Raw genomic sequence first — 19,072 nt, forward strand, 5'->3', positions numbered from 1 at the left:
TGTTTAAAAGGAAATTAAGTATTTAAATATATTAAAAAAAATAGGAAGGGCTTCCCTGGTGGCGCAGTTGTTGAGAGTCCGCCTGTCGATGCAGGGGACACGGGTTCGTGCCCCGGTCCGGGAAGATCCCACATGCCGCAGAGTGGCGGGGCCCGTGAGCCATGGCCGCTGAGCCTGAGCGTCTGGAGCCTGTGCTCTGCAACAGGAGAGGCCGCAACAGTGAGAGGCCTGCGTACCACAAAAAAAAAAAAAAAAAAAAAAAGGAAGACAGGAGTAAATATGCTATGGGAGTACGCGTTATTTTTTTGCTCTTTTGTTTTCTGTCATGCTTATTACTTTTATAATAGGTCGAATTAAAATTTTTAAAAAGAGCCATTTAATACTTACCCTCCTGTAAGGAAAGATTGACAGCAAATATTATAATCAAATAAGGGTTTAGAGTAAGCTGTGTGTAGTCCCCAAAGTTGGAAGACTGTACCTTGAGCTGTGTCAAGAGGCCTTAGAGTGGATGGAGAAATCACTTTATAAAATCTTGTCATTTAGATGTTAATTTAGATGTGGCTAAATTAGCCGGGTGTGGTGGTGCTATGCATAAAAAACGTGGAAAGGAGGGAGAGGCTTGCTAACTGCTTCCATCTGCTTTCTGACATACAACAGGTGATGCTGAGGGTATAGATTAAACCACGGGAAGGGGTAAATGAGGTTGGTAACTGAAAGCATCGTCTTCCAAAGGCTCTGAATCACCTGGGCTCTTGTTAAACATGCACATGCTCTGGCCTTACTTCAGATCTTTTCAGTCAAGTTCCAGGGGATTCTTCTGATCAGGCAGGCTTCGAAAAATACCAGATGAGCATATTGTTTCATATACTTTGCACACTTCTAAGTAGGAGGGTGTTGGTGAATTTTTCTCCACCCAAGCAAGGGACAAATCCTTATAACTTCTTTGATTGTGAATTGGTGCCTGGCCTCTCTAAATAGGTAGAATATATTTATTAGGATTTTGCATCAGGTGCCTGGATTTTAGATTTGCCCTGGGATTTCTATGCATGTCTAAGGAAGGTGCTAAAATTTTAAGTAGCAACTTCTGCTCTTTAAATTTTATGCATTTCTTGTAAGATTTTAGGGAACACAGAGCATATTGTGGAAGCTCAGTGCATTTGTAATACAGGGGATTTAAAGAGTTGTTGATGGGGAAGGGCTTCATATTGCCTGGAAGATGTGAATGGTGGTAAGATGGAGTTTTTCTTGTGGTTTATTTGGGATGTGTTTCCTCTGAATACTTCAGGTATGAATAATTTGGTTGGCTTTGGGATGTTTGTGTTTTTCTCATCCACTCATTTCATAATTAATAATTAGTATTCGTTATGAGCAAATCACTGTGCTATGGACAGATGCAAATAGTTCAACCTATATCTTGCCCTCTAAAAGCAAGAGAGATTAAAAAGTAATTTTTTAAGTAATTATATTACACAAGCTGATTCTAAAACTCATTTGGCAAGGCAAAGGACCCAGAATAGTTAAAATAATCTTGAAAAAGAAGAACAAAGTTAGAAGACTCATACTTCCCAGTTTCCAAACTTACTACAAAGCTACTATAATCAAGACAGTGTAGTACTGTCATAAAGGTAGACATATAGATCAACAGAATAGAATTGAGAGTCCAGAAATGAACCCTGACATTTATGGTCATTTCTTGCCAATTAAACGGGGGGAGAAGAGCCTTTTCAAGAAAGTATTGGAACAACTGGATTTCCACATACAAAACAGTGAATTTGGACCCTTATGTCACACCATATAAAAAAACACCTCAAAATGGATTGCAGACCTAAATGTAAGAGCTAAAACTATTAAATAAGAAAACATGCTAACTCTTCTTAACCTTGGGTGAGAATTGGTTTGTTATCTATGATACCAAAAGGCCAAGCAACCAAAGGAAAAATAAATAGGACATCAAGAAAGTAAAGTTCTGTGCTTCAAAGGACACCCATCAAGAAAGTGAAAAGACACCCCACAGAATGGGAGAAAATATTTGCAAAATCATATCTGAAAGAAACTCATATCCAGAATATATAAAGAACTCTTAACATTCAACAATAAAAAGAAAACCCAATTTAAAATTTGGCCAAGAATTTGAATCTACATTTCTCTGAAGAAAGATAATATGAATGGTCAAGAAGCACATGAAAAAATGCTCAACACTATTAGTCATTAGAGAAATGCAAATCAAAACCACAGTGAGCTACCACTTCATATTCATTAGGATGGCTACCTCAAAGAGACAAGAAGGTGGAGAAATTGGAACCCTCGTATGTTGCTGGCAGGAAAGTAATATGGTGCAGTCACTTTGGTCCTCAAAATGTTAAACATATAGTTACCATGAGATCCATTAATGCCACTCTCTATATATATACCCAAAAGTTATTCAACTTGTGAATAAACAAAATATGGTATATCCATGTAATTGAATAGTATTTAGCAATAAAAAGGAATGAAATACACATGATACAATATAGTAAGTGAAGCCAGTCATGTATGATTCCATTTGTAGGAAATAGGCAAATTAGGCAAATCAATAGAAATAGAAAGTAGATTAGTAGTTGCCAGCATTTGGGAAAAGTGGAAAATGGGGACTAATTTCTTAGGGGTTCTGAGTTTCTTTTGGGGGTGCTGAAAATGTTCTGAAATTAGGTTTTGGTGATGTTTACAAAATTCCATGAATATACTAAAAGCCACTGAATTGTATACTCTAAAGTAAGTTTATGGTACATGAATTTTATCTCAGTAAACCTGTTATTTTTTAAAGAAATAACTATTACATAAGTTATTTTGGTGATAAATACCAAAAAGAAGGATTTCACGTAATGAAGGCGTTATCTCTAAGTCAAGTGGTGGGTGGATTGAGTATTTATGAAAGAGGTGTGTTTGAGCTTGAGTGACTATTATGGAAGATGTAGATTTGGTTATATAGCTGGTTCCCAAAGGAAGAGCTCTGAGTCACAGAATTCGGCGTGAGACAAGGTCAGCAACACAGTAGTGTCTTTGAGAGGGACGTTGTACTTGAGCTTAGTAGCTGTATGAAGCCTGTGAAAAGATCAGAAAGGCAAAATGGGCCCAGATTAGGGGGGACCTTGAGTGCCAGCATGAGGAATTCTCTGCTTTTTTGATCAGCTCTAGGAAGCTGATAAAAAGTGACACACCTCAGAGCTGTGTCTTAGGAAAATTAATCCATAGCAGAGTGTTGGATTCAGTGGGAGGGAGAGAGCTCACCTGTGGAGGTGCCCGTCAGGAGTCTGTTGCAGTTGGTGTGAGAACAGGCCTTCATCTTTTGAATTTCCTAAAACTGGAATTAGTTTGGTGGAGTTCTGAGCCTTCTGAGACCAACTTGGGGAATTTGAAAGGCCTCACACACAGATGTTATTCTACTTCATTTCCTGGGAAAATGAGTCAGTTTCCTGGTAAAGAGCTGTCTGGGGTGCTAAACAATGGTGTGGGTGCCCCTGCTTGGCCACCCCATTCACTTCGGCTCCTTTCTGTTGCTCACCACCTGTGTTTTTGGTTTATATTTTCTCTTTCCTTCCTTCCTTCCTCTCCCTTTTCTCCCTTCCTTTCCGCTCCTAACTGGGTCTACTGTCTCCCTTCCCTTCGCCTTTAACTCCGCACCTCCAATCGTGGAACAGTTTAGCAGAGAAAAATACCAGTATTTCTTTGCACAACACAAAGAAAGTTTATTACCTGTATGAGAGAAAAGAGAATCAGGAGACCTTTTCATGAAACCTATATGGAGACCTTAACCTGTAGGCCATATCAGTGAACATTTTCATGGAAAATATGCTACATATGATAAATATTTTTCTAGGTAAATTTAATATTAAAGCCATTGAGATAGAAGGAGACTCACTATGAGAATTCTTTGGGCCTGTAACTTCCAGATCTCATGAGGATCTCAACATATCCATTTGTGACCTGCCGTTATAGTCTTTTCTGCTGGTTTGCCATCTCTTGTTTTGGTGACCTGGAGAGCAAACTTAGGACCCTGCTTGTGCCTCAAGCACTGTATTAGGAAATGGTCACCACCTTCCTGAGATACAGAGAACTAAAGATTGTCACATTTTCAAAGGTTTACCGTGAGGCCAGCTAACTTATCCCAGCTATCTAGCTTATCATTTCTACCAAACACTCTCTTGATCTTGGATTACATTGAAATCTCATAACACATAGATGACAACGTTTAAAAGATTGCTATAGGCATTTCCTTTAAGGTTAGATCTTCCAGCAATAAGTATGCAAATGTAACTAGACTAGTTGCAGTGTGGGCTTAAAGGTGGAGTTGCCCACACTCAGAAGCCTGTCTCTTTAAAGAGTCCGCCAGGTTTCCTTGGTTTTGTTTTGGGGGAGTGTTGATAGGGTGGCTAAAGGCAACAAGGACTGTGGGGGAGGGGGGGGGTTTGTTTTTTTTGCTGTATTCAAGTGAGGCTGTTAAATGTGTGGTGAGCCCTCACATTGAAGACAAAAGCTGTGCTGTCCTGAGAGGGAGGGAAGGGAAAGGAAGGAGAGAGGGAGCCCAGGCCAGGGCCTGGCCAGGTTTGGGATCAGGGGCCCGCTTCTGAATCTTAGCGTTGTCACTTTTTGTTTACCTGAGCCAAGATGCTTCACCCTTCCCAGCCGGAGTTTCATCAGTGGGGTAGTTGTCAAGACCAAATAAATTAACTCAAGAGAAGATTGGTGGTGTTTGGCTTATTGTAAATGTTGAGTCCTGTGGAGACTTTAGAGATTTCACCATACATATTTTTAGTAATAATGTTTAAATGATATATGTAACAGTTTAAAGTCCCCTTTTGGTGTCAGTGTAGTTCTGGAAGTGTAGTGTCTGGATTACTTAAATTATAGTTTGGGAAACCTGGTTATAACTGACACCCCGTAAATGGAAATGAGTTGTAATTCAGAAATTATAACTGAGGTGCTCAAGGTGGCGCTGTTTCCCCATAAACTTGGTAATGCGCTCCATTTTATCCCTATCTGTTCCAACTCAGGCAAGTAACTGGATCTATATTTAGGACCATTTCTGCCTTCTGTAGTCCCCAGCCCTTCTTACCTAGTGAGGCCGCACTCCAATACCACATCCTAAAAATGCACACTTGTCCTATATTCACTGTAACATACATGAGAATTGTCAGTAATCAACTAGTTGACTGGTTATATATTTGAAGACATTTATGAAAACAATACTTCAGATTTTACAGCTTTCTTTTTATATTTTGGAGTCAGTTTGTGTTTAGGTCTCAAATATGTGCAAAGCTTGTAGACCAGTTCTTAATGGAATAAAGGACCTCATATAGTTCTTCCTCAAACTGATTATATAGTACGAGGGAAAATATCTACATTGAACTTCATTTTTGTGAATCTGTACCAGGAGCACCCTATTAATTGTTTCCCACTTGTCAGAAGCGACACACGTACTTCACAGGTGTGTCATTCTGGGCTTGATGTGCCTTGTTGTGTTTGTTTTTAGATACGAGGATTTCTGTCGCGATTTGATAATGTCCTTCCTGTCAGCCTGGCATTTGACAAATGTACAGCTTGTTCTTCCAAAGTAAGTCGTTCTACATTCATGGGACTTGTTTAAAATGAGCTCTTCAGCCTTACTAGCCAGAGGCACTGAAACCAACTGAGGGCTTTCTGTGGAGGAGGGGAGGGCCTAAAAATGCCAAACCAGAAAGGATTGTGTTTTCATTTTATCTGTATTCATTCTCACAGAGAAACCAGCCTGAGAAAGTGTGGTTTATAGTGTAGAGAGAGAGACTGAATTAGATTACTATAGTTCTATATAGTACTTGAATCACGATGGTAATTTGGACTCGAATTTGAACTTTACTCGTCTTTGTTCCTCCCCAGAGAGCTCCTCGCTTGTACCGACCGTCCCAGAGCAATTTTTAAGTGTTACTCAGGGGATGAGGGGTAGCAGGCGGTCCTGGTGGTGTGTCTTTCGGAGATCTACATAATGACAAAGAAGGAGTAAACAGAGATTAGGGCCCTGGATCGGGAGCCAATAAAAGGGCCCATTCAGCTTTGATCTTTCCAGAGGCTCTAAAAATAGAGCTGGTATGTCCTCCATTGTAATGGGAAACGGCTGATGTATCTCAAAACTACAGTGATGGCATCTCATTTTTTAATAGGCTTTGAGATAGTCTGAGTTATTTTTACATGTACACTGTGTGTTATAGCTGATTTCCTTTTGGATACCTCTTTAAGCCTTCTAATGCCCAGTGATTTAACCTGGGCTTTTAAAACTCATGATTCTTGATAAGACTTTCATGTTCAAGTGTTATGCAAAATAGCGTTGGGGTCATTAATCCCAAACTCTGGCCTCTCAGTTATAATTTGAGACTTTGCTGTGTAGCCTACATCTGGCACTCTGAAAGGGATTGAATTCTAGGGATAGTCTCTCCACTCTGAGATGACACGCTTTCTTTGAAAACTCTACCCGAGTCTTGTCTTATGAGAAGCACAATCCTGACCAGTCAGTCTCTCTAAAAAGTTAACTCCGGGGGCTTCCCTGGTGGTCCAGTGGTTAAGACTCCGAGTTTCCAATGCAGGGGTCACGGGTTCGATCCCTGATCAGGAAACTAAGATCCCACATGCCGTGCGGCACGGCCAAAAAAAAAGCTTAAAAAAGTTAACTCAGATTTGACAAACAATGTTGATAAATTTGGTTAATTTTAGGTGCTCAAAAACTTAGAGTAACTCTTTCTCTCTTTTCTTCAAAAGTAAAGTAAGCTCCTGTTCTTTCGTTATGCATCCCAAGTGTCTCTGTTGAGATTTAAAGCTGTTTGTTAGTAGTTATCCGTGAGCTCCTTTTTTCTGTAGGTTCTTTAAGGCATCTTCTATCTTCTCGAGTCAGGGCCTCAAGGACGTCTGTGTGCACTTCTGTCTTCAGAAATGCAGGTTTTAGGATTACGTGCTCTTCAGTGGAGCACATTTTTTTCTTTGAATGGCTAAGCTAATTGGTCTCAAAATAACTTGGCAGTATTAATTTTCATATTGAAATTGTTTGGCACCAGTGCCAGGGGTTTTTCTGTGGCTTTATGTAAATCTGGTTAGTCAATGAAATAACGATAATTGGGTTCTCTAAGTGAAATGCAAACACTCATTTTTTCTTGTTCTATTTCTAATTAAATTAGCCCTTGAGATACTGTTTACAAAAGGATCACAAGCATACCAGCTAGCTGAGGTCCCTTATATTCTTTGAAAGAGAATAGCTTTGCATTTTCTTTCACACTTATTGTAAGCATTAAATTAATTATAGGTATTACTTTTTTGTTAGCAAAATTATTTCCCCTTGGTGGTCATTCTGAGAGTCCTGCTTTACATAAACATGCTGGACGATTTAATACAAACTGACTTGGATTTTAACAGCTGTGCTATTCCCATAGCGATCACTTTTCATGTGGTCTGGGTATTAAATTTCTTTTGTGCTGAAAAGGTTGCTTCATTGGTGCATGTATTTCCTTACAGTAGAAACACAGCATTTACTTACTTGGCTAACTTATTTATTCGCTTAGGAGGATGTCATTCTCTATTATCTGCAAACCCAGCATTAATACTTTGAAATGACAAATCCAATTACATTTTCATCTCTGTGCATGTGAATTTTTCTTAATTCATACTTCGCATAATATTTTTTATACTGAGTCATATCATAGTTGTTATTGTTTCAAAAAAATTCTTTGAGGCTAAAAATGACTTTTAAAAATTTCTCCTTTGACATCCATGAAGTAATTTTTTCCTTTGGTAGTGTTCAGTATTTTTGCTTTTTTTTTCCCCCTAGCACTAAGGCCATGCTTGTGTCTTGATTTAAGCACAAGTACAGAAAGATTGGGGAGGTAGAATAAACTATGCTGAGTAAAAATGCCTTCATTACCTTATTTATATCAATAAAATATAGACCTTTTATAAGGCCTGAGGTGGGGAAGACTACAGTTCTCTGCTTCTGTGGCAGGAAAGGCTAAATCATCTACACGCAAATTGTTCCTTATCCTATTTGATTTTAGCTTGGCATACAGCCAGGTGAATTGTTCCATCTTCCAGAAAAAATATTGAAGAATCTGGAGGGAGGAGGGTGGTGAGGAGTCGCTTTCATTCCAGTTTCTATTTATTGCCTTGTAAGACTTTCCAAAATGATAGTATCTGTCACTAGAATTTCAAAAAACCCTATTTGAAGGTATATGAGTCCTTTTTTAGGTTTCATAAAGGAATTCAGAGCCAAGTAGTTGTGTGGAATTGCTACCAAGGGGAAAAGTACAGATTTGAAACTGATATTCTTGAAAGAATTTCTTATAATACATGGAGTTAATTTGTTGCTTTTAGATTTTCACCTAAGTAATTGGGAGGAAGTTAGGGTATTTGGAGGGGTACCTTTCTATTTTGATATAATTTTAAACTTACAGACAAGTTGCAGGAATAGTACAAGGAACTCCTTTACCCAGATCCCCCAAGTGTTTACATTTTTCCCCATTTGTGTGTATGTGCTCTTCTCCCTCCCTGCCTCTCCTCTTTTTGTTGAAACTGAGAGTCAATTGGAGACATTGTGATTGTTCATAGCTAAGTACTTCAACATATGTTTCCTAAGAAAAAGGTTCTTATCTTACCTAACCACAATGCACTTATCAAATTCAGGCAGTTTAATGTTTGTTAACAATACTGTTATCTAATACACGGTCCATATTTCAGATGTTGTTATTTGTACCAGTAACGTTCTTCATAAGTTTTTTCTCCAGACCAGAATCCAGTTCGGGATCGGGCATTTAGTTGTCATGTCTCTTTGGCTTCCCTCAATCTGGAAAAGTTCCTTAGCCTTTCTTTGTCTTTCTTAACTTCACCACTTTGACATTTTGCCAGTTATTTTGTAGAATTTCCCTCAATTTGGATTTGTCTAATGTTTCCTTATGATTAGATTCAGGTTATGAATTTTTGGCAGGAATACCAAAGAAATGATGATGTATCCTCATGTCAGGAGGCACATGATATATTTTATCCCCTTTGGTAATGTTAACTTTCCGCCTTTCCATATTTGTAACTACCTTCCCCAACAGTGAGAAACCTGGCTCCCAGCATCCTGCATATATTCACTTACTTGCTCAAGCCTGGAATACACAGAAAGTAGTTCCAAAATTGCTAGTCCATACTACTGCAGACAGTAAACCTATTACGTAGAGTTTGATCATCGTGCATGGTTCTTTTTTTCTACGCAAAATTTACATACAGTGAAATGCGTGAATCTTAAGAGGATAATACTATAATTCTGACAAACACATACACCCAGGTAACCTACATTTCAGTCAAGACATAGAATGTTTCCATTACGCCAGAAAGTTCCCTTGTACCCCTTCCCAGTCAGTCTTGGGGGAGGGGAGCAGTATGTTGAGTATTGTGACCATTCTCTTTCTCTAGAAGGAGTAAAACAAGGCCCCTTCTGGTGTTTTATGTAACAGTAGCCTTGTTCCTGGGACCCAGAAGTTGACTGGAAACTTCTCTCAGATGTGCAGAGTCAGGAGCAGGGCTGTGCCTGAGGAGACTGCAGGCAGACGATTCTTGATCTTGTCGCACGATTCTGTCACAACCTTGGCAATATTGCAGGAACAGCCTATTACGAAGAAGCAGGCCCCATACTTGGTTTTTATACCGTCTGGGACTGCCTAGTGCACAGATGTATGTAGCAAGATGTGCCCAGAAACCTGATCTTCAGATATTAATTAGCCATTAGCAACCCTAATAATATACTCATTCTGGTGTTTACTATTCGATGGGGTCTCCTGTTGATAGGTTATGACTGAACTTCCCAAAGTGACTTGTTATTAGCTTTTTATGTGCACCTGTGTATGTGTGTCTTGGAGTGAGAGGGATAGGGTGGTGTAGAATATGTGTCAGCTGGTATCATCATATGGCCAACTGTGCTTGCTTTTTGCCTTTGTCATAGTCAGCCTATCCATTTATCTTTTGATATTAATATAATCCTACCTTTCTTCTCTCATTTCTCTTCTCTTTGTTAAGAGAAGCATGAAATGCCAAAAATTAAACTCAAGTATTTAAACTTTCTGTAAAGAAAAACCTCTATCCCAAAGCAACCTATTACCTAAAAGTTCTGCAGATGCACTGTTGAGGAGAGAAAGACAAATGGTAGATTTGGAAGGAGAGGTTAAACTCTTACTGTATGTCTGTTAGCAGACATACGTTTATTCAACTGACATTTGAGTCCCTGCCATGTACCAGAGATAGGGAGGTGATTAAAATGGCCACTGCCTTCAAAGAACACTATCAAAAGAGTGAGGGAGACCTATAAACCAATGCTGATCTCCCTAACATTGTTATATGCTCTACAGTCAAGGTATATCCTCTTCTTAAGGTGTCCTGGTACCAATTAGCTTTGTAAATGGGGAAGAACAGGGAAGGTCTTGCAAGGGACTTGTAAGTTGATCTTAAAGGATGAGTAGGAATTTGTAGAAATACATGGGAGAGAGGACAAGAGGAAGGTATTCCAGGCGTTGGGGGATCACATGTGTGCCAGCCAGAGGCAAGAAAACATGGCACATTTATGAAGTTGTTCTGTGTAGCAGTTGTGACAGAGCCTGGGACACCTCATTCCCTTCACATTGTCCTCTTGTCTTGGTGAGTGCCATTTTCATTTCAGCTCTTCTTGAGCTGGAATCTGGCTGTACTTTGTCTAGCACTTGAGGCTCTTTCTCACCTCGCATCAGGCTTGGGGGTTTCCTAGCCTAAGGAATCCAGCAACTGCAGCCTCCGTTGGGGGGCGGGGCGCAGAGGACAGGAAGGCAGGCGGGGGATTTCCAGGTCCTGGCTCTCCATCCCTTGCTGGCCAGCTGAGGGACCACAGGCAAGGTGCTCCCCACTCTGCCGCCTCCCTTTCTTTTGTTAAATGAGTCAGTTGGATGAGATAAGCTCTGGCTGTCTATTGACACTTGGAGTTGCTAGCTTTTATATTTCCTTTACTTACTTTTATTTAATTCTTTATTCCCCAAGCAGTGCATTTTCGTTGCAGAAAAATCAGAAAATATATTTAAGGAAGTAATCGACTGTATTCCAGCCACACAGATCATTGTTAGGCATTGATGTCTACCCTTCTTGGCTTAAAAAAAAAAACAAAAAACCGTATCTTTTGTGGGTATGTGCAGATAATTTTTCTCTCTGAACATTGCTATTGTAAGTTTGAAATTAGCTTCACAGAGAGGGATTTATGGTGCTGCATCAAGCGTACTCTCTGCTTCTCTGATTTGATAGGGTTTTAAATCTCAGTCATTTACAAGGACTGGCCAGAGCCCCATCGGAAGAGCTCTCCAAAGTTGTGCCAGGAACTTTTGCATACGGCCTCTCAGTGGCAAATATTACTCAAAACTGGGCTGCAGCCAGGTGTTCCTTCTTCTTTCCAAAAGGGACATAAATCTCTGATTTGGAAAATGATGAGTAACCCCCAGGTTCCCTTTTTCTATCTCATTTACCTAGTGAGGCCTCAAGTCTCCTGTTTTAATGTGCGATGGATTCCATATGGATAGTTGTGTGGTGTAACCTGTTATCTCATATCTTGTCCTTAGCAACTAGAGTTCCCACAGCTTCCAGAACTGCTCGCTTCCCAAAAGGAGATGGAATATCCAGCCAGAGCCAGTGTGGAGTATTTAGCCACAAGCCCTAACCTCAGGGTTCTTGGCTCTTCACCTCCTTGAAAAACCTTGGACGTTTCTCCCTTTGCTTCAATTTCCTCATCCATAGAGTGGGGAAAATATTTTCTGTTTCCCAGGGAAATTGCAATGGCTGATGTGTATCCAGTTCCCTGTGACCAAGTACCAAGGCCTTTGCCCACTCCTGGGACTGATGTTGACATCAGAAATAAGAGGAAAACAAAGACCCCTGTGATTTCATTAGGTCTTCCGGGGTGTGTGGCACCCTTTCTGGGGTCACTGTTCACAAGCAGGTACAGTGAAAGGCCTGATTGAAAGTCAAGTCTGCCTTGGCTTTGAAAGGCTGCAGAAACCTTCCATCATGGTTCATGATGACTATTACTGCCAAAACCTTTTCTGTGATTCCAGAGAACTCAGTCTTGCTAGTTACTTCTAACCTGAGACCACCTAATCGGTAGTTAAAGTTTGTGCTGCTTACTCCTTTTCTGTGTCACCTGAGGTCACAAAGACATGCCTCGCCTGTCCAAACACACTTTTTTTTTCCTTAGAGGATCTCACATCCAGACCAGAAAATTTAGGGCTGTGTTCTCCTTAGGTGGTTCCACTGGCTGCCTGGCCCAAGCATAGGCTTCAGGTTATTGAAAATCTGAGTTCCTTTTAGTTTGGAATTAATCTCATTCACTTTTAGCCTTTCCCCCAAGCCCAACCCTTGACATAGTGGTTCTTAAATTTTTTGAGTCATGGACCTTGTTCAGACTGATAAAAGCAGTAAACCTGCTCCCCTGAAAAATGGAAGCCACACAGTTTTGCAGGCAATTTCATTGGCTCTGTGAAGTCCCTGAAACGTGCCTGTGGATCCTAGGAAGGCATCCTTGCTCTGAGTGTTTCTTTGGTACCATCCCCACACTCTCCCAGACAAGACCCTGGGGGATGTGGGTGCAGCCAGCCACAGCCCCACCATGACTTCTCTGTGTGGCTTGGGAAAGTAGCCCTCTCTCTTTGGGGACTCATTTTCCTCAACTGTAGTAAAGGGAGATGCCTGGGCTGATCTACCACTGGGTTTTGTTACCTGACTCTGACATTGTTGTAGTCTCTTGATCAGCTATTTTGTTTCTTTAGGCCAAGCAGCATCCAGGTAGGGGAGGGGAGAGATAGCGAAGCGGCTCAGAGTTCTAAGGGTTATTTGTCCTTTCTCTAGTGGTGCATTGATTTGACTCCAGATGGGCAAAGAGCCCCAGCTGTCATCTGTTCATGTTCCTTCTTTTCTTCTTATTTATGCAATACGTTTGTCTTCTTCCCTCTTCTCTCCTCCCGTTTAGTACCTTTGTAAGGTAGGGAGGGAAGAACATGGTAGTAACCGCTGGTTTTTTGAAATAAGGGTGCCATCAGCTTGAATTGGGAAACATTTTATGGATGTACATGCTTATACATACACAGGTTGCATATAATATATATATAACTGTTTAAATTGAGTACTTAAACTCATGTAAATATATGTATGGTTGTTTATTTTAATGACTGTTGTCATAGCGATTCAACAAACGTTGGAGCTTCTGTTTCATGATATATTTTTGGATGATACAGAGGTCAGTAAGACATTCTCTGAAGTTTCTGATGATATCCTTCTGGACAAGATAGGAAAATTATAATACACGATTATATACCTCAAGCACGTCAACTTATTTAAACATCTTGACCCAAGAAATGTTCTTAAGCTTAGAAGGGATAATTAGTTCCTAGCAAAAGGTAGGAACTGGTTAAATATGTTTTGAATGGTGAGAAAAATTAATGAGTGTTTTTGTAGATGAATAAATGAACAGCACAACAGGAAGAATGGGAAGATAGGCTGTGCCCTCCAGGAACTCAGTCGAGTGGGAGGCTAAGGCTTGGTAGCAGACGCTCTTTGCCTACTCGTGCAGAGGCATGATTTATCATGAAGCCATAGGTGGTAGCTATAATTGAATGTTACATTTCAGCGCTCTGAATATTTGTTCATCTGAGCTTCTTTCCAGCTTTTACTATCTCATTTGCTTTAGTTGATGCTTTCAATGATTTGTTATTGTGTAGCAAAATCATTTCCAAAGTATATTAAAATAAGGAGTCTTTGGGATTCATCAGAGATGACTTAACATTTTATGAAAGGACACATTCTGGCAGTGAGCTTTTTGCAGGGTTTTGGTTGCTCTCCTGCAGGATTTTTAAAAGTCCATTTTATTTTTTCTAAAAGGTCTTCCAATATCCTGTCCAGGTATTTCTAAAAGTACTTATCACTACAGCCTTTCTTGCCATAGAAGATTGAAAGAACTGTTTGAGAACATCCTATTCCCAAAGTTACTGTTGTTATAACTTGTTTATATAACATCTTATGTGGTGATAGTGATAAATTCTAAAGTATCTGGCCTTCCCTGGTTTTAAGTAATTCTTCCAGCATACAAGTTTTATTAAACTTCTTTTCTTAACAAGGAAGAAAAGACTACATATTTCTGTTTTCTGGAGTATCTAAGGGCTGGCTAAAGCACACACCAAAGTTAGATATCTTAAATTTATAGCTATCAGACCTGGGAAACTAGCTGCTCTGTGGTCCTGACACGGCTGCAAGCGTGCCAAAGGTGAACAGTCAATGGGAGAACAGACATAGCAAATCTCGTAAATTAGAAGAACTGTCTTGACACTAAGTAAGTGTACATCCAACAGAGTTTTAAGGAACGGCAGCATCACTGGGATGATTGCCCATCCCCATGAGGACTACTTTGAAGGGTGTGTTGAATGGTCACAAGGCCCACAGTCAGAACTCCAGACAGCCTAGGTGTCTTGGCAGTTGACTCGAGTTACTGAAGCATTTGGATATTTTTAAGACCTTTATCAGCACTCCAACTTGGAACAGAAATCTGCAAAAGTATATTTTTGTGTTGTTTTTAAAGGCGGGAGAGAAAACTTGGGTTTTTCCTAGTTCTCAGTTGAACTTCACATTTCCCTTTCCTTTTATGTCAACTTTTTCACGAAGGACCCTAAAGGGAGATGATAACAAAAGTGGGATTGAAGGAAGTGGCAATGTTCCTCTGTTGCATTAAAACCCCTCACACATCCCGAGCATGGAACGTGAGCTCCATGTTGCTCTTTCTTAAAGAAGAAAGCCTGACTAGAAACCGTCCTTGGGATTACTCCTGTACCCATATCTAGATTTTCTCTTAGTTCGGTCTGACGTGACAAACTTGACTTCAGTCACAATGCAAGTGGATTTAAAAATAATAGTAATAACTGACAGCACAATGACTTCCTGGTAGAATAACATGCATAAGTAAGAAAGCAAAAACACATACGCAGCACTTGGCCCTACTGGAGGAGTAAGAGTTTTATTTCACAACATCTGCTTTTCGTTGCCTAATCTCTCACTGCTTCCTATGATTGAGAATGTTCCAGTGGGCACTTAATACCTGAAAAATGAGTCCTGCATCGCAATATCATGCTCTCTGCAAAAGGACTGCAAGTTCCAAGAAATGGGCCCTTTCAGTGACCCCTGGGGGCGGAGTGCGGTTGGGGGGGCATTGTACTTGTTTCAGTTCTGCTGTGGTAGCTCAAAACAGTTGACAAGTTCTTCTTGGGAAATTGCTTCAGATCTCACAATATTTTCCTCTTAGTAGCCTCAGCAGTGGTGAATTCTTGACCTTTGAGAGTGGGTTTGATTTTTTTGGAAAAGGCCAAGAGTAATTTGAAGCTGTGTGTTGAATAAAGGGAACGAGCCATTTGCAAGAAAAAGTTTTAAATTTTTTAAAGAATTGCAGAGGCTTCAGATGGCTTGCAGGTCTGAACAAGTGAGAGCCCCAGTACCAGGAACTCCAAATATACCAGCCTTTGACTACAAGCTGGCAGAAAGATAACAGGACACTTGGACATGGTTTGTACACTAGAAATGAGCACTGGCTTTTGAGACGATGCCACCTACTAACTACGTGACCTATGACAAGTTTCTTGAAGTTCCTGAGCTTCAGTTTCCTCAGGTAGAAAATAGTTAAAAATTCTTTTTTGGTGGCGATGAAGATTAAACAAGAGCCGGTATGCCGAGTGTCACGGGCGCGGCACTCTGTAAATGTTTTCGATCGCTCCTTTGTACAAGCAGAGATCCGGTGCCATTCCCCTGTGCTTTATAAATGCACTCATTTTGTAATTTACAGCCATAAAAAAACTTGCCATCTTTAGAAGTTGACAAAAAAGGAGGGGAATACAAAAGGATGAGCAATTCTTTTAAAAGGGGCATGGGCCTCAAGAGGTCAGCAAATATTAAATGTGCAGGCTGTTAGATTCTTTGTCTTTTTCTTTCCTTTTCAAGCAAGCTGTTAATCTAGGGGTTTAATTATTAATCAAAATGAAATGAGATTTAATGTTCCCAGGAGTGTGAGCTCTGGGCAGGGGTGAATCCTCTTATTTCCTGAAGATCTGTGCAGGTAATCTGTGGCCAGTGTTGGGCCTATAACTTGAGAGGAGCTGACATGAACCTAGGGTAAAGACTTCTTGCCTGTGTTCCCTCTGAATTCTGAGTTTCTCTGTGCTCTTTGAGGCCAGGACGTGAGAGTGTGGATGGCACTGCTGTGACAGCACCAGGCTGCTGCCCGTTCGTGCAGTTGTTCTGGTCCCTGCCCCACACTGCTGCCCACAGGCCTGTCTCTAGCCTCATTGATCTTGCCGCCTCTTGCTGGAGCTGTACCGTGAGTGGGCCAGTGCAACACGAGCAGAGAGGATCAGCTGCCTTGACTGCGGCATTTCTGCCTTCCTTTGGCATCACTTGATGGATGTTTTCCCAATCTCTCTTTCAAGCTTCCTGTGAAGGTGCTAGCAAGGGGGCTTACCAGTCTATCAGGTAGAGAGATCACTAGGTTCAGAGAAATTGCATGAGAGTCCAGGATTCCCGACTCCCACTTCACTTACCTACCGTATTAAACACCTCTCAGACAGTGAGGTGGTAGGATTAATTCACACTCAGAGAATTCCAGTGTACTCATTTGGGGTTGGAGGAAGATCCCACTTTAGATTTTTAAATTTTTTTTATTATTATTTTTTACATCTTTATTGGAGTATAATTGCTTTACAATGTTGTGTTAGTTTCTGCTGTATAACAAAGTGAATCGGCTATATATATACACATATCCCCATATCCCCTCCCTCTTGAGCCTCCCTCCCACCCTCCCTATCCCACCCCTCTAGGTGGTCACAGATCATGCTACCATATGACCCAGCAATCCCACTACTGGGCGTATAGTATACCCTGAGAAAACCATAATTCAAAAAGAGTCATGTACCACAGTGTTCATTGCAGCTCAATTTACAATAGCCAGGACATGGAAGCAACCTAAGTGTCCATCGACAGATGAATGGAGAAAGAAGTTGTGGCACATATATACAATGGAATATTACTCAGCCACTTTAAATTTTTAGCAGGCTCAAGAACAGATTGGTTAAGCTCCTTGGTGAACCAGTTGGTTGACTACCCCTGGGGGACTTGGCTTTTTAAAGGGGAATCCTGATACCAAGAGGAATGTGTTTCTGAGAGTTGTCTTCAGACTGTACCATCAGGAACATTGTGTGGGCTGGAGCAACATCTAGTGCCCCACCGATGCAGGGTGGGTGGTGAAAGTTTCCAAGGTTTTCCTCAAAAAACTGTTTATGACAAACATAGTTCACTTTCCTATTTTGGTAAATTTTTAGCTTAAATTTTTTAAAACATTTGGAGTGTAGGGACATACAGCTGTTAAGAATCCAAGACAAGTGCTGTTTTGAAAGTACAAATGCTTCTGTTTTGCATTTACTTAAGCAAGTAGGATAGTTGCCTCTAATATTCCTTTGAATACAGATACTGTTTAAGCGACATCATTTTGTGTAGAGTACTGAGTCCAGGTGGTTTGGGGGAAATCACTGGAGGCAAAAAAAAGAAAAAAGAAAACGAAAAAGCTTGGGTATCATTGCATTCTAGGGGCCAAGAAACAGAATGATGGTATTTTTGGCAGGCTCCCAGCAAAACCCACACCCCAAGGCTGTCTTCGTAGCTTCCTGTGGTTTTCCCACTAAAGAGAAACAGCCTTTCTCTTAGAGGGTCCAGGCTGGCAAGTTAGTACATCAGCTTGATCAGCGTGATGTTCCTGCTTTGAGGTTCTGTCCCAGCAGTATTCATTTGGGAAATTTGATGCACCACAGTTGTTGCAAACTGAACTGAGCCAGTCTCACTGCTCCCGACAGTGCACATCTTTTTGGTAGACATCGGTAGCTTCCAATAATTAGAGGTTGTTATGCTACCATGTGGTCTGCAACAATAAAATCAAGACTCAGACCACATTTTGCCACACATATGAATATTTATTAGCAAGCAGGCACAAAAGTTAGGCATTCAACCTGTTCTTACAGACAAAAGCCCCAACCTTTTTGCTTTGGCTGTGTAGCCCGCATCAGAAGTTCAGTAGAGACAGGTGTGGACATATTCTCATTACAGGATATATCTAACCTTTCCATTGGATCAGGTGATGGAATTCTCTGTTAAGTGTCCAGACCCAGGACCAGAGCCCTAGGCCCAGAGGGCCACTGAAAAGAGTGTTAGGTTGCCTGCTTTGCCAGATACTTACAACCCACATGTACACACAAGGTTCAGTGCCCCTGTACAGTCGTTCTAGCCAACCCATATATATATTGAACACTATTATTTTAATCAGAAAAATTCTTTCTACTCTCCTTTTCTCATTAGGGAACCCTCTAATATAGATTTAGATAGCTCTAGTTGATACACTTAAGATAGCCTGACTCTGAAGGTTGGACTTCCAGTCTTTCAAATGTGAACCAACCATACCTGGAGTATGCATTTTTTTTTTTTATTAAGGTATCTGAAATACTACCTGCCTACCCCTAGTGGTTAAGAGCGTGTGTGTACATCATCTGTGAGCACACTATGTATACTGAAGTGTTTAAAAACATAGATAGTAGTATAGTAATAGGTAGCTCTTGTTTGGCTCCTGGAATACTGTATCTTGTGTAATGTTGCCAGCCAGTGATGAGTGACCTGAGTTACCAGCTGAGCACTAGCCTGCCGTGGTGAATTACCCAGAGCCATGGATGAGTGGTTCACCCATGGAGCAGAGAAAGGAGGGAAGAGAATTATAATTTTAGTTGTTTTTATAGGCTTTTTCAAGTTCTTTTATGTTCCTTCGCTTGATATTCTGGTAAGTGTGGAAGTATTATTTCCCTACCCAATTTTGCAGACAAATCTTTGTCCAGGGTCATAGAATGAATAAATTACAGGAACTATAACTTTGTTTTTAAAAGTATAGTTGATTTATAATACTATGTTAGGTTCAGGTGTATGTATTTCTATTATAGGTTATTATAAGATATTGAATATAGTTCCC

The 19,072-nt window shown here is 40.6% G+C and overlaps 1 protein-coding gene across 5 annotated transcripts in view; it reads left to right on the forward strand.

Moving 5' to 3' along the window:
• Positions 1 to 19,072, forward strand: part of ATG7 (autophagy related 7) — a 236,566-nt gene that overhangs the window by 76,408 nt on the left and 141,086 nt on the right. For 3 of the 5 annotated variants that reach the window (XM_022562826.2, XM_022562827.3, XM_089919728.1), the window contains one exon: positions 5,510 to 5,590. The exons of the other annotated variants lie outside the window; for them this stretch is intronic. In XM_022562826.2, coding sequence (XP_022418534.1) covers positions 5,510 to 5,590 — 81 coding nt within the window. The remainder of the gene's footprint in view (positions 1 to 5,509; positions 5,591 to 19,072) is intronic. 5 annotated transcript variants of the gene reach the window in all.

This window comes from Delphinapterus leucas, chromosome 10 (assembly GCF_059928025.1).
Source record: "Delphinapterus leucas isolate spDelLeu-1000000601 "Yukka" chromosome 10, BTC_Dleu_Yukka2, whole genome shotgun sequence".
NCBI lineage: Eukaryota > Metazoa > Chordata > Mammalia > Artiodactyla > Monodontidae > Delphinapterus > Delphinapterus leucas.